Source organism: Bidens hawaiensis, unplaced genomic scaffold (genome assembly GCF_021521415.1).
Source record: "Bidens hawaiensis isolate Kalapana, Puna unplaced genomic scaffold, B.hawaiensis_p1.1 tig00025178_1, whole genome shotgun sequence".
Classification (NCBI taxonomy): Eukaryota; Viridiplantae; Streptophyta; class Magnoliopsida; order Asterales; family Asteraceae; genus Bidens; species Bidens hawaiensis.
Window position 1 is genome coordinate 51,329 of NW_027494003.1, and position 16,502 is coordinate 67,830.

Here is a 16,502-nt window from a genome sequence, read left to right on the forward strand (position 1 = left end):
ACTCGTTTATATATGTAGGATGAATATCATTACAGAACTGTAAAATTATTTAAGAACTTGAAGGAACCCTTGAAAACTAATGTTTTTTATAAAAAAATTTGTATGTTAGTTTTCTTTGAAATTAGTTTTATCATTTTTTATATCTATATCTACAATTACAATCATGAAAATGAGTTTTTATACATATCTATGTTTTGTTTGACACCTATGTAAATTTGTTAGTAAATAAATTTTACATATATGTAAACTTGTGTTTAATATATGTAATCAAAAAAATTTATATAATATATGATAAAACTACACTTAAATAATGTTAATATATAAAAAATTTTAAAAATGTTTGGTTGTTAAGGGTTCCTAAGAGTTCTAAACTTTTTTAGAGTTCTTAAATGATACCAACCCTATATATATATATATATACACTAGTTTTTAACCCCCGTATTACGGGGGTTGTTTTATATTGTTTGTTCTAATATTTATTTATTTTTTGAATTTATATTTTTTTTATTTTATGAAAGTTAATAATATACTTATGGTTTGATAATAAATTGTTTCACAAATAAATGAGATATTATAGCCCGATTTAAAAGCTATGTGGTTTTGATGAGACCCAAGACCCGTTTATAATTTTTACTATAAAATTGGTTTTTTAATTATAAATAATATTTATGAAAGTTAATAATTATACGTATGGTTTGATAAGACCCAAGACCTGTTTATTTTTTTTACTATCAAATTGGTTTTTTAATTTAAATAATATATATAATCTTTTTTAAAATAAATCATATATTAATTTTTATTATATCCTATTTTATAGGATTTTTACATCAATAATTTGGTGAGAATAATTTTTAATTTAATGAGATGTTATAACCCGTTTAAGGAATATCTGGGTTTGGTAAGACCCATGCCCATGAATTTGGGTCAAATGCATGAGAAACCTCAATTTAAAAATCAAGCAAATCTGGTGACTCCAAAAAAAGGGGGAGCGACCAAATCGCGACACGTATGATTTTTATATCTTCGTTTATATATATAGGGGTTAAATAAGAAGTGAAGTGTGTCTAAAAAGTGTAGGAAGTGACCTGGTGTATTGGATTGTGTGATCTAATGGTTAAGATTCATTGTAGTGTTTTTTCGGGGTGTATTTAATATTTAGACTTGTTTTATAACACTCTAGGGCATAATCGTCTTGTGTGTTTTATTATATATGGAAACATTATCAATCTATAATTATCATTATTTTAATCCAAAATTAAAACACAACACCAATAACATCACAAGATTTATTACAGTGTGTTTTTTTTTCAAATAATAATCAAGATATAAAAACACCACCAAAATTTAATCCAAATTTAAAACATAACACCAAACACACCACAAACAAAAACACACTTTTATTAACATAAATCACACTAGCTAAATTATCAAAAAACCACACTTTCATTAACAAAAACACACTTAAAAGTAACCAAAATCCAAATTCATAACACAACTCCATAAACTTCCATTGATAAACATTGTAACATTCGTCAATTTCCGGACCCTAAAACCCGACTCGTTTAATTTTTTTTAGTTATTCAATATAAATAATTATAACTTTGAGCATCATGAAAAGTTAATCCTAAACTATCAAAATAACCACTTTTGAACCATCAACCAAAGACAAGGACCAACCTGCAAAATAATATCCAAAATTTTTCCCTCCTCCTTCTCCCTCTCACTACCGACGCCATACCCCCCCCCCCCCCCTTTTGCTTGTTCCTCAATTTTCGAACAAATTGCTCTTGCCAAATCAATTGCTTACCTTAAACGCGTTACACCGACAGTTTAATTGTAGAAACATATAACAATTGACAGCTAACATACCAAAAAACGAACCGCGGCTGGCGTCGTCCCTAAAACCCTATATAAACTCGTTTACGATTCAATTAAAACCTACCACACAACCTCTGCATCACCACGACCTAAATCCCTAAGTCAAGTAACCTCTAAACTGTTGTTACAGTTGATTCCACAATCAAGCTTGAACCGCTAGCCCTAGTTAGCCGTCCACCCCCAATTCGTTAACAATCGAGGTAACATGTTTATGCATAATGTTCGTTTATGTGCGATTAACAGAAACCCCAATACAATTTCAACAATCAAACACCAATTGAACCAATTAAAGATCTAGGGTTTATTTGTTGAATGAGGGTTTTCTGGTTAACTAGTAATATATAAACAAACTGATGTTCATAACAAATCAACACACCAGCCCAATGGCTGGTGCGTGATCTGTTAACACCTTGGAACCAGTCTAGGCACGGGTTCGAGCCCCCCTGGACCCGGTTTTTGTATTTCTTTTTCTATTATTGTTTTTCCTTTATTATACTTATTAATGTTTATAAATATCAAGCAATAAATATTATTTTTCTTAAAACCGAACCTCTAAGTCTCACGAAACCCGGTTCTTTGTTATTTAGTTTTTTTTTAAAGACTTTTAATCAATTTCTTGTATATTATTAACATACCGAACCTCTAGACTTGTCGCTTTTCTTCATAAAATCTGTTATATATGCAAGGATAACTTGTTTAATAATTCAAATTGTTTTCATTTTTCATGTACGTATTAACTTTTCCAACTTTGATATCAATTTATAAACTTTTATTAACGTAAAGAAAGCAAATAATAATCATAATAATAATAACAATAATGATAGTGACGTGAATGATAATAATCACAACAACCATAATAAATATGACACTAAGACTAAAAACCCTATCAAATCCCATATCCGTCATACGCCTTGTTATTATTTCTTTAATCTTAATTAATGATATTAATATTAACAAGGAATATTTGTCGGTGAACCTCGAGGAGCTTGACCGTTTTCCATCCTAGCCTTTTCTTTTATTATCTCGTCCTCGTATATCCTACGCTATAAGGTGAGTTTACATACCCCCTTTTTCCCATCTTTTATGTTTTGGGGGTGGCATGTATACCCTATTTAAATTACTCATTTTTATTTCCACATCTATTCAAAAACACAATTCAATATATGTTTGTGTGATTATTGCATGCTCTATGATAATGTTCTATGTGCTTAATTGTTTATTTTATGTTTTATGGTTGGTATGTCATCCTCATCTAGTATGATCATACATTTACTGTAATATACGAGAATTTGAAAGCCTAAAACATTAAATATCGAATTAATATAACGCATCGGTAATTATTAAAAACTGATCGAATATCAATGATAACTAACCGAATGTGATATATTAATTAATGTTACTCAATCGATATAATATAACAATAAGTTTAGGGTGTTTAAAAAAAAACTATTCTAGACTAGAAGGGCTATTCTTGCCAATTAACTAAAGTAAAATTTGAAAACCATGCTTATCTTCTTCTTCCCGACCTTTCCGACGAGAGAACGTGGTAGACTCGAAAACAAACTGTTGTTGATTTCGCGAATTCAGGGGGTCGACTATCATAAATACAAAGAACGATTATTGTTTTCTTTTATCAAAACCTTAAACCTTAATCTCTCTCTGCCGAATACCCATCACCGCCGCCGCCGCCCTACAACTGGCCGGAAACAACCGTCAACGCCATTTGTTGTTAGAAGGAAGGCCGCGCTATTCGCTGGAGCCTAAACTAGTCACCGCCGCTCTGCAACTTGCCAGAGAAGCCGCGGGCACCGCAACCACCTCTACGCAAATTCTCGCTGACAACGCCGGTAGTCACTATATATATATATGTTCAAAAAAAACTTTGAAAACAAACTTCACTAATTAGTTTACTAGAGATCGATGGCTCACTATATATATATCTATATATATATATACACACACACGATGTCATATATAAATCTGAATTTTGGTTGTTATATTTTACTTGCTAAATCTTGTTGTCGGTGTTTTCGGAAGTTAACTGTGTTATGAAACCCAAAGTGAATAAGTAATTATGAAAAGGATAATTATTAGTTGGAACCATGTTAAAGCTAATGAGAATAGTATACGTTATTTGAGATGATTGGTAAATTAAATAATAATCATGTCTCATCCAATTCAAAAATATAAGCGTTCATATAAAAAGTTCTAAAGCTGTAAAATTTGATAGCAAATAGAAAAGAATAATTATTGTTTAACATTGTATGCATGAACTTCTTTATTAAATAACGAATAAATAGTATATGAATTGTAAGCATACCCGAATGAAATAACATGATCTAAGTTACAATAAAACAATAAATGTAGGTTCTCTCGACGTTTAATCAAGCTTAAGTCTTTTTACGATTATCGCTACTCGCTTATAAGGTACGGATTCTGTTTCTTGTTACTTCATAGTACGGTTTCTGTTTTTGTTACTCTTAGTATTAATTATAGTCCGCTACTTTGTTGTACGGATTCTGTTTTTCTTCACTCATAGTATTGGTTCTAGTCCATTTTATATTTGATGTCCGTCACTTCGTAGTGCGGATTTTTGTTATCTAGTTCGGTTTATTCGTATGATATGGTTATATTAATTTTATAGCATGCAATAGGTTATATATATTTTGAATTCATTATTGCATGTTCCTGTTTAAATATCTTTTAGTTATACGACTTTAGTTCAGTACTCTGTTACCCGAGCATTTCTGACTTGTCGTTGGGGCGTCAAAGACATGGCACTTATCGTGACAGTGCGTAATCAAAGTTCACGGCGTCTCTGAAAGTACTCATGTAGTACCTTGGCCACTTAGAGGCGTATAGATCGATCTTAGCTCCGACTCCTGACTCCTGACTTCTGACTCCTGACTTCTGTTTGAGATGGAACAATGTGTGCACGCCACCCACACCGTCTCTTTGGTGCATGGACTAGCTAGCTGTGTACCCCTCTGTTTAGGCTCTGGGTGCTTCCGTATTACACGACCTATTTATTTTAACATCATCGTCGTGTATTTTAGTAATTATATTTTGTTTCGCTATATTTCTGGTCCGTTTTGATATGTGTATCTGCATTTGATTAAATTTGAGTATATTCAGATTACGTCCCGATCGTGTATCGGATTATGTTTCGCATCTAATTATAGTTCGGTCTAAAACGTGGTTTTATATCCGCAATAGTTTCAGTTTTATTTCAGTATGTGTTTTGTCTTATGTATGCCTTTACCTGTACTATTGTTCTCTCCGTTACTGGGCAATTTTTGGCTCAGCCGTATTTCCTTGTTTGTGTCTGTCTTATTTGCTAACAGGTAATTCGGGAAATCGGGGAGATCAGTGATGAGAGTAAAATGAAGCTCAAGAATAAGGACTTGATTTAATTTTCTTTTATTTAAGCATTTAATAAATTTGACTTAGAATTTCTTTCAGTGTTTTTAACTCTTTTGGTTGCCATGGGATTCTTTTCATTTCATTTAAATGAATTTTGTTTGGTCTATGATATCTGTAATAGTGACACGTCAGCCTGCTCCGGGTTGGGGTGTTACAGTTATGGTATCAGAGCCCAGGCTCTTTCTTGTAGAAAACTTAAACGAAAAAAATTAAAAATGTGAGTTAATGGGTAGACGTCGGGTTAGGATTTTCCTTTTCGTCTTTCGCGTATTCCGTAAATCCTTATCGTTCAATTCATACGTTATCTTACTTTCAGATGCCTCCTAGAAGACGTGTTAACCGCCAAAACGGGAATGATGCTGGAAACGACCCACATCTTGCGACCCTTGTCGCTAACGTCGTCAATGCGGCTATTGCTGCGGCAGTCCCTAACATCATACAACAGTTGCAGCAGAACAATGCCGGTGGCAACAATGTCGGTGGTAACAACGCCGGTGGCAACAACGCCAGTGGAAACGATGCTGGAGGCAACAATCCTCCTGTTGGTATTCATGTCTGGCTTGAGCGTTTTCAAAAGCAAAAGCCAAAATCCTTTAGTACTGCTAGTTCTCCAGTAGAAGCTGAAAACTGGATCGCGCACATCGAGAAACTGTTTGAAGTGCTGGGTGTTGAAGATGTGTTTAAGGTTCGATTAGCTACTTACAAGCTCGAAGATGACGCTCACAGGTGGTGGAAGACACTGAAAGCTGCCCGTGGTGGAGACAATTATGTTGCTACACTTCCTTGGAATGAATTCCGTACTTTGTTTTACCAACAGTATTTCACTGATGCTGATCGTAGTGAATATTTGAGAGAACATTCTTCAATTATTCAGGCTAATGATGAGCCCATCGTTGAGTTTAAAAATCGTTTCAGTCGATTGGTTAGTTTTCTTGGCCCAACTGTAGGCACGCAAAAACAACATACCAACCATTTCAAGTGGGCCATTTGTGACCGAGATAGGAAGTTTATCTTGAACCTCCGTTTTAATGACATAAATGAGATAGTTGATGCGGTTAAGAACCTTGATAATGATAAGAAACACCGCCATAAATCTTTTGATGAAAGTCGTAAGCGGCCTAGAGAAAATAATCAGGGTCAATCTTCTTCTCAAGTTGGAACCGAACAGTCCCTTGTACCCCGAGACCGTAGACAGCGTACTGATAGGAATTTCAACAATCAGCCACGAAATGGGGGAAATCGAAATCAGAATCATAGGCCCGCACAGAATAATATGCAACAACATCATAACCCCACCAGAGCTCAACCACTTAATCAACAAAACCGAAATACTCCTATGTGTGGCACGTGTGGGAAACGTCATGGAGGTGCTTGTCGTCGAGCTGAAGGTCGTTGTTTTAGATGCGGAGATGCAGGACACATGATCAGAGACTGCCCTCAGCGGGACCCTAGGGCTAATACTAGGGAAGATGCTAGATCTGCTGCAGGAGGACGAGTTTTTACACTTACAGCTAATGATGCAGCTAATGCCCCAGGTATGGTTTCCGGTAATTTACAAATTGGTGATCGTGATACGTATGTTTTATTTGATAATGGTGCGACACATTCTGTGGTATCACTCTTATTTGCTAAATATTTAATGACTATGCCTACTGCCTTAGAGTACCCTTTAGTGATATCTACTCCTCTAAGAGACACCACTGTTATCTCTCACGTTTATAATGAGTGTCCAATCCGAATCAATTCAGTTATCCGTGCCGCAGACTTGTATCCTATGCATATGAGCGACTTTGATGTTATTCTGGGTATGGACTGGTTATCGCAACATAATGTTACGATCGAATGTCAGACTCGTCGTGTTTTATTTGGAAATCCTCAGTGTCCCGAAATTATCTATCAGGGGACGCAGCCTCGAAAATCTTTGAAAATTATTTCTGCGCTTAAGGCTCATAAGTTTCTATCGCACGGTTGTGCGGGATTTCTTGCTTCGGTTAAAGCTACATCTTCTAATGAACCCAAAATCTCCGATTATCCGACTGTTTGTGATTTTCCGGACGTTTTTCCTAAAGAATTGCCTGGACTTCCACCTGATCGCGAGGTAGAGTTTACTATTGATCTTGTCCCTGGTGCCGAGCCGATTTCTAAGGCACCCTATCGTATGGCACCTTTGGAGCTTAAGGAGCTCAAAGAGCAGCTACAAGAATTATTGGAACTGGGTTTTATTAGACCGGGTGTCTCTCCTTGGGGCGCACCGGTCTTATTCGTGAAGAAGAAGGATGGTTCATTAAGACTCTGTATTGACTATCGGGAGTTGAATAAAATCACCATTTGAAATCGTTATCCCTTGCCTCGTATCGATGATCTATTCGACCAGCTTCAAGGCGCCAAATGTTTTTCTAAGATTGATTTGAGATCTGGTTACCATCAGCTTAAGATCAAAGATTCAGATGTTTCTAAGTCAGCTTTTCGTACTCGTTATGGCCATTATGAATTCTTGGTGATGCCGTTTGGGTTAACCAATGCCCCCGCCGTTTTCTTGGACTTGATGAACCGAGTTTTTCGAGAATTTCTTGATAAGTTCGTGATAGTCTTCATCGACGATATTCTAATTTATTCTAAAAGTAAAGCGGAACATGAGGATCATCTTCGTATCGTACTCGAGATTTTACGTAAAAAGAAGCTTTATGCAAAATTCTCAAAATGCGAGTTCTGGTTAAGCAAGGTAGCGTTTTTGGGTCACATTGTGTCGGCCGAAGGCATTTCAATGGACCCGGCTAAAATCGAGGCAGTCACTAATTGGCCTAGACCTACCTTAGTCTCAGAAGTCCGTAGTTTTCTCGGCCTTGCCGGTTATTATCGTCGATTTGTTGAAGGTTTTTCCGCCATCGCCCTACCCCTCACGCAACTGTTAAGGAAAGGGGTTAAGTTCTCCTGGAATGATGATCGAGAGAAGAGTTTTGAAGAACTAAAGAAGCGATTGGTTTCTAATCCTATTCTTACACTTCCTTCAGGCACGGGTGGATACCAAATTTATAGTGATGCTTCTAAGAAAGGTCTCGGCTGCGTTTTAATGCAGCATGGTAAAGTCATTGCATACGCCTCACGACAGTTGAAACCTTACGAGGTTAACTATCCGACGCATGACCTCGAACTCGCTGCAGTTATTTTCGCGTTGAAAATCTGGCGTCATTATCTTTATGGAGAGACTTGCGATATTTTCACTGATCATAAGAGCTTGAAATATATCTTCACTCAGAAGGAACTGAACATGAGGCAGAGACGTTGGTTAGAACTTCTAAAAGATTACGACGCTATCATACAGTATCATCCGGGGAAGGCAAACGTTGTAGCCGATGCTCCTAGTCGGAAGAGTTCCGGAACGATAAATTCTTTTCAGCTGCAACCTCATATCCTCAATGATCTGAATAGATTGGGTATTGGTCTCCATTTTGGTGATACCAATGGATATCTAGCCAGATTTCAGATTGAGCCTGATCTAATTTCTCGAATCAAGAGTGCGCAATATGAAGACGGAGAAATTTGGGCAATTATACAGAATTTGGAGGTTGGTAAACAGTCAGAATTCAGAGAAGACGAACATGGCGTAGTTTGGTGTGGGAAACGGTTATGTGTTCCTAGCGATTCCACCCTACGGGAGTCGTTGTTAGCCGAGGCTCACAGTCCACCGTTCTCAATCCACCCCGGATCCACAAAGATGTATCGGGATCTTCGTCAACATTTTTGGTGGAGCGGTATGAAAGAGTTGGCGAAGTCTCTTATCGTTTGGCTTTACCACCTCAGTTATCTCATGTACATAGGGTCTTTCACGTATCTCTTCTTAAGGGGTATAATTATCACCCGTTACATGTTGTTACCTATCCGCTCCATCTGATTCGCGAGGATTTATCTGTTGAAGAAGAACCTGAAGCTATTCTTGATCGTCAAGAACGCATTATGCGCAAGAAAACTATTCCATTCGTTAAGATTCTTTGGAAGAACCATTCCGAACGAGAAGCTACATGGGAAATGGAGGATACAATTCGTTCCCAATATCCGTATTTATTTCCGTTTTAGCACTTGGTGATTTCAGTTTGAATGGTTTTGATTTCATATGAATTCTGTTTTATATGTCCCAATATTTGCTTCTGAGACTTTGCAATTGTCATGTCTGAATTTATGAAAGTTTAAGTTTGTTTCGTTTCCGTGATATCCGAAAGTATGTGTCACCGTCTTACAATTTCGAGGCTGAATTTTTTTTTTAGGGGTAGAGTATTGAAATATCCGAATGAGTAGTGAAGTATAACGTTAATTTCGAGGACGAAATTTCTTTTAAGAGAGGTAGAATTGTAATATACGAGAATTTGAAAGCCTAAAACATTAAATATCGAATTAATATAACGCATCGGTAATTATTAAAAACTGATCGAATATCAATGATAACTAACCGAATGTGATATATTAATTAATGTTACTCAATCGATATAATATAACAATAAGTTTAGGGTGTTTAAAAAAAAAACTATTCTAGACTAGAAGGGCTATTCTTGCCAATTAACTAAAGAAAAATTTGAAAACCATGCTTATCTTCTTCTTCCCGACCTTTCCGACGAGAGAACGTGGTAGACTCAAAAACAAACTGTTGTTGATTTCGTGAATTCAGGGGGTCGACTATCATAAATACAAAGAACGATTATTGTTTTCTTTTATCAAAACCTTAAACCTTAATCTCTCTCTACCGAATACCCATCACCGCTGCCGCCGCCCTACAACTAGCCGGAAACAACCGTCAACGCCATTGGTTGTTAGAAGGAAGGCCGCGCTATTCGCTGGAGCCTAAACTAGTCACCGCCGCTCTGCAACTCGCCAGAGAAGCCGCGGGCACCGCAACCACCTCTACGCAAATTCTCGCTGACAACGCCGGTAGTCACACACCACCGCTCGCCTCCACTCTCTGTGTTTCCGCATTAAGCCGCTACCACCGGGAACCCGCTAAGTACCACCACCGTTAATCCACCATCTTGAAGGTAACAGCTTAATGCATGATCGATTCCACTATTTTGTTATCTTTCTCGCTCGTTCTGATTTGAAAATATGGGTTTAAAATCTGGTGTTTAACGAGAAGAGATAAACATATATATGTTCAAAAAAAACTTTGAAAACAAACTTCACTAATTAGTTTACTAGAGATCGATGGCTCACTATATATATATCTATATATATATATACACACACACGATGTCATATATAAATCTGAATTTTGGTTGTTATATTTTACTTGCTAAATCTTGTTGTCGGTGTTTTCGGAAGTTAACTGTGTTATGAAACCCAAAGTGAATAAGTAATTATGAAAAGGATAATTATTAGTTGGAACCATGTTAAAGCTAATGAGAATAGTATACGTTATTTGAGATGATTGGTAAATTAAATAATAATCATGTCTCATCCAATTCAAAAATATAAGCGTTCATATAAAAAGTTCTAAAGCTGTAAAATTTGATAGCAAATAGAAAAGAATAATTATTGTTTAACATTGTATGCATGAACTTCTTTATTAAATAACGAATAAATAGTATATGAATTGTAAGCATACCCGAATGAAATAACATGATCTAAGTTACAATAAAACAATAAATGTAGGTTCTCTCGACGTTTAATCAAGCTTAAGTCTTTTTACGATTATCGCTACTCGCTTATAAGGTACGGATTCTGTTTCTTGTTACTTCATAGTACGGTTTCTATTTTTGTTACTCTTAGTATTAGTTAAAGTCCGCTACTTTGTTGTACGGATTCTGTTTTTATTCACTCATAGTATTGGTTCTAGTCCATTTTATATTCGATGTCCGTCACTTCGTAGTGCGGATTTTTGTTATCTAGTTCGGTTTATTCGTATGATATGGTTATATTAATTTTATAGCATGCAATAGGTTATATATATTTTGAATTCATTATTGCATGTTCCTGTTTAAATATCTTTTAGTTATACGACTTTAGTTCAGTACTCTGTTACCCGAGCATTTCTGACTTGTCGTTGGGGCGTCAAAGACATGGCACTTATCGTGACAGTGCGTAATCAAAGTTCACGGCGTCTCTGAAAGTACTCATGTAGTACCTTGGCCACTTAGAGGCGTATAGATCGATCTTAGCTCCGACTCCTGACTCCTGACTTCTGACTCCTGACTTCTGTTTGAGATGGAACAATGTGTGCACGCCACCCACACCGTCTCTTTGGTGCATGGACTAGCTAGCTGTGTACCCCTCTGTTTAGGCTCTGGGTGCTTCCGTATTACACGACCTATTTATTTTAACATCATCGTCGTGTATTTTAGTAATTATATTTTGTTTCGCTATATTTCTGGTCCGTTTTGATATGTGTATCTGCATTTGATTAAATTTGAGTATATTCAGATTACGTCCCGATCGTGTATCGGATTATGTTTCGCATCTAATTATAGTTCGATCTAAAACGTGGTTTTATATCCGCAATAGTTTCAGTTCTATTTCAGTATGTGTTTTGTCTTATGTATGCCTTTACCTGTACTATTGTTCTCTCCGTTACTGGGCAATTTTTGGCTCAACCGTATTTCCTTGTTTGTGTCTGTCTTATTTGCTAACAGGTAATTCGGGAAATCGGGGAGATCAGTGATGAGAGTAAAATGAAGCTCAAGAATAAGGACTTGATTTAATTTTCTTTTATTTAAGCATTTAATAAATTTGACTTAGAATTTCTTTCAGTGTTTTTAACTCTTTTGGTTGCCATGGGATTCTTTTCATTTCATTTAAATGAATTTTGTTTGGTCTATGATATCTGTAATAGCGACACGTCAGCCTACTCCGGGTTGGGGTGTTACATTTACCCAAGTACATTGATTTCGTATCAATAAGAACGGGTCCACATCTATTTAGTTGTTTACATTTTCATAGAAATAGTAATACTCATCATTTACATATGAATTGTGGTTTTTATCTATATATGTATCTCAACTAAACTTATGTATTCTCACCAACATTCGTGTTGACAAACTCTATTTTTATACATGCTACAGGTACAAGTAATTTACATTGATCAAGATTGAAGATATTAGTTTTACCATAGGTTATTTATTCAAACAATAAATATGATGTAATTGTTTTTTTTTATTGAATTTGTGTACTTGTTTTGATATTAATGAATTAAATAATTATTGTCACTTTAATTAGTGTCTTTCGAGCTACTGTCCAATCAATACGTTACGCCCCGGCATGTTCCGCCTTTGGTCGGGGTGTGATAGATTGGTATCAGAGCCGAAGGCTATAAGATATGTGGTTAGATATAACGACCTAGTAGCATGCTTAGGGTCCCTATACGTGATATGTCTTTACGTGTTTGCACCCTGAATTATATTATTGATTGCAGTAGCTTAATTACTATTTAATGATTTAATATTATTCTTGTACACAAAATCACACACTTAATCCGAGGCTATGCCTCACTCTCAAAATTGTTTTCAAAACTTTAGGACTATTTTAAATGGGAAATTCCTTAAGAAATCCCGCCTTTTCACTCCCCTCTCCTTGAGGAAGATTCATGTGACGGATATGTAATAACTGTAAGAGTGACGCACTTGTTTACCGAACACTTGACACCAAGTCTTGCGAGCCTAAGGAAGTGCAATGCGCATAAATCTCAATCAACCGCGAGACCCGGTTGCCTTCCTCGAGTGTTTAGTAAGGGTGTGGAACCTATTAAGCCAAAGCATATCACACCAAACGAAACCGAATCTACTACCCTCATTGTATCAAATGTGGTCATGTGACGATCACACTCTTAAATCAACGATGAGATTCTTGTTTAAATTTTTTTATGAATATTTTCTCAAATTATCAATTTCATCAATACTCTAAGTTAAGGTTATTAAAGTTTTTATTTTGTATTATCAAGATTGAAGATATTAGTTTTACCATAGATTATTTATTCAAACAATAAATATGATGTAATTGTTCTTTTTATTGAATTTGTGTACTTGTTTTGATATTAATGAATTAAATAATTATTGTCACTTTAATTAGTGTCTTTCGAGCTACTGTCCAATCAATATGTTACGCCCCGACATGTTCCGTCTTTGATCGGGGTGTGACAAACATCATGAGCAAAATGAATAAAATCACACTATGCACTAAATGAATAAAAACACAAAATACAAACCTTTCTTGTATAATAATAACTACATTTAAAGGAAACACATCCAATATTTAATAATTAGTTCAAGTCTTTTGCAACCAACAATATATATATATATATATATATATATATATATATATATATATATATATATATATATATATATAAACACGTTGCAAACATAAAATTTGTATTTAGAATCACACTCAAGTCCTTAAGCCCCAAAGCAACCGTATAACTAAATTAATTAACTACCCTCAAAATACACAGCTTATGAGTATGTTCTTAGTTTGTTCACACCCTCTAGAATGTCTAATCTGTCTCACGGAAAAATGGTAGAAACTACGATGTTAACGTCAAAGGCAACCGTGTTTCCAATCGTTGTTTTATCCAATTGTGAGCGCGAGACGGACGTTGAAATCATTACGATTCACCCAATTGTCGGCGACATCGATAGATCGGAACTAATCTTCCTTCGTTAACCTATCAACGTTGGTTGTTGTTTAAGTTGGGCGGTGGTTGTTGGCGCATGATCGGGTTGGTGGCGGTCTAGTGGTGGCTTGTTGAACGAAGGAGGTGGTTGGTTGTAGATGGTTTAACAAAAATATTTAGAAGTAGGCTTTTTTATTTTGATTTGAAGGCCGTGGATCTGATTTAAGTAAAACTAATTCGCTTATTAAATGCTTAAAAACGTGATCACCATTAATAAATAAATAAATTTCTAAATTAAAAAATTTCAATGTTGACCATCAATCTCAACCACTAGATCATATGAAACTATTTGGTATTTTAAAAACTATCAATCTCAACCACTAGATCATATATCCAAGAGCTTAGATTTATTCGTACTCTTCCTAAAAACTATTTCTTTTTATTATAACTCACCTATATATATATATATATATATATATATAGGGTTGGTATAATTTAAGAACTCTAAAAAAGTTAAGAACTCTTAGAAATCCTTAACAACAAAACAATTTTTTAATTTTTATTATATATTAACATTATTTAAGAGTAGTTTTATCATATTTTATATAAAATTTTTTGATTACACATATTAATTACAAGTTTACATATATGTAAAATTTATATACTAACAAATTTACGTTACATACAGACGAAACTGAGATAAAATAGCAGAGTGAAAACCCTAAATCGCATATAAGCCGTCAAACAAACGGTGAGACTTTCAATTGAAATCTAAATTGGTATTGTATTGCACTCAATTTGTTTGATTCTCGGTTTAACCTTATCTAGATCTACGTTTAAACTGTACTTTCTAGATTTACATGTATCAAATGGATTGTGATTACGGTGCTTCTCAACTTACGACACTCCGATAAAATACAGGCTATGATTGATTTAATTGTTTTTTTTTTCAATTTCGCTTTATTTTATTTTTTTAATTTTGTATTCGGGTATGAAAAGGCTGGCTTCAGACTCTTGATCAGTTCATGAGTACCGTATGTCATTACAAGCAGTTCTTAGACGTTTATAATGTGATTTCTTTGAGGTATTTACTTTCACTTCATCATCTATAAATAATAGGTGAAATATGATTACAAAGGATGTGTTATTTCTATCTTTTTGTCAATTTATGAGATTACAGGGATGAGTATGAAGCTTTGGAAGAGGCTGGTTGGTACCAAGTGGAAATACAATAGTATGCTACCAATAAACTATAACTGATAACTGGATCTAAGGATTCAAAGACATGCCATAAAAAGGAATGGTTGTTGCTTTCAGATCTATTTTTCCAAAGTTAAGTGTTTGTGTTACTTAATCAATGAGACCTTTTCATTTTCCATACATTTGGTTTTGGTTTCTCAAATATTTGTTCTTAAAGTGTAATGTTTGTTACATCATGGCTATTTTGTACAGTTGGAGGGTACCTGAGACAATGCAATTTGAGTATATTTTGTTAACATTTGTTGCTAATGTTGTAAAGTTATTGTGTCTTTGATTCTTTTTAATATGGTTCAGGAGTTTGATGCGTGCGTAGTTCTATATAAGCATATTAAGGCACTATTGTCATTAGCTAAAGATGGAGTCAAAAAATGCAAGGTAATGTCTATAAAATATGGTGACGAATAGTTATTAAAATTGAATAAATTGTAAAGATTGTTGAAGAACTGTTGTATTTTTCAAAAAGGTAGTCACAATTGGTGAATGAGAATTGGACCGTGAAAGAACTTGATATTGTCCGTTGGATGTTCAAAAGAAGTACATGATGTTTGTTGTTACTGATCATTTGGAGATATTTATCATGCTTTTAGAAAGAATACCACCTTCTATGGTGTTTGGAAAAGATATGGTTCCACTCCCGAAGGCTTCAATGTTGCTTCCTTTCCTGTTCAGGTAACGCGTCTTTATATCGATTGATTTTACCTCGGCTTGTAAATGATGTACATTTAGTGAGCCATTCAGTGTGAAGTTCGTTTATGTAATAACAAACTAACATGAACACATTTTTTGTTTGTTTAATTAAACTAATGAACTTGAAATCGGGTGTATGGGACAACAATATGCAAAACTGGTTAAATTTAGAAATACGATATCTTTTGGATACGTGCCAAAACTTTGGTTATACGTATTTTGTATAATGGTTGGCTTTAAAAAGTTAAATGTCATTTTGACATCAAGGTCAAAATCAAAATTGTTACGTCAGTTCAAGTTTTGTGTAACAATCGATTCAAAACGATTATGACCAAGGGCAATTTTGGTATTTCTAATAAGTTGAGATTAAAGGTTGTTTTGGCATTCTCCATAAATTCTATTTTTTTTTTTTGCAAACTTAAGAAACATAAGAGACAAATAATGTTACAAAATGCATAGCTACAGCATGTGGAACACTTCCAAATGTATGTGTTTATTGGTGCTTATTGATAAATCAAAGAATGTTATTAATGAGGTTTTAAATTTAGCCTTAATGGATTCTTGTGATGTTTTATTTTTATAGTATGCACATTTTTATGTCCATTTCCCTTCTGTTTTTTTATCCAAAAATCCATCTTCTTTGTTTAAACCTACTCTTCATAAC

General features: G+C 34.8%; 1 protein-coding gene across 1 annotated transcript; it reads left to right on the forward strand.

The window, feature by feature from the left end:
- Window positions 1-5,617: 5,617 nt before the first annotated feature.
- Window positions 5,618-15,635, forward strand: LOC143570977 (uncharacterized). The gene is made up of 7 exons (XM_077056498.1): window positions 5,618-7,555; window positions 7,730-9,053; window positions 14,891-14,975; window positions 15,072-15,125; window positions 15,344-15,404; window positions 15,446-15,526; window positions 15,615-15,635. The coding sequence occupies exons 1-7, from the start codon at window positions 5,618-5,620 to the stop codon at window positions 15,633-15,635; spliced, it is 3,564 nt and encodes a 1,187-aa protein (XP_076912613.1).
- The last annotated feature ends 867 nt before the right edge of the window (window positions 15,636-16,502 follow it).

Bases quoted from the DNA above. Each gene is read 5' to 3' on its own strand.
- LOC143570977 (XM_077056498.1), top strand. From the start codon at position 5,618: ATGCCTCCTAGAAGACGTGTTAACCGCCAAAACGGGAATGATGCTGGA. The intron at 9,054-14,890 runs GTATGAAAGAGT...GGGTATGAAAAG, and splicing joins TCAACATTTTTGGTGGAGCG to GCTGGCTTCAGACTCTTGAT. The intron at 15,405-15,445 runs GTAAAGTTATTG...AATATGGTTCAG, and splicing joins TAACATTTGTTGCTAATGTT to GAGTTTGATGCGTGCGTAGT.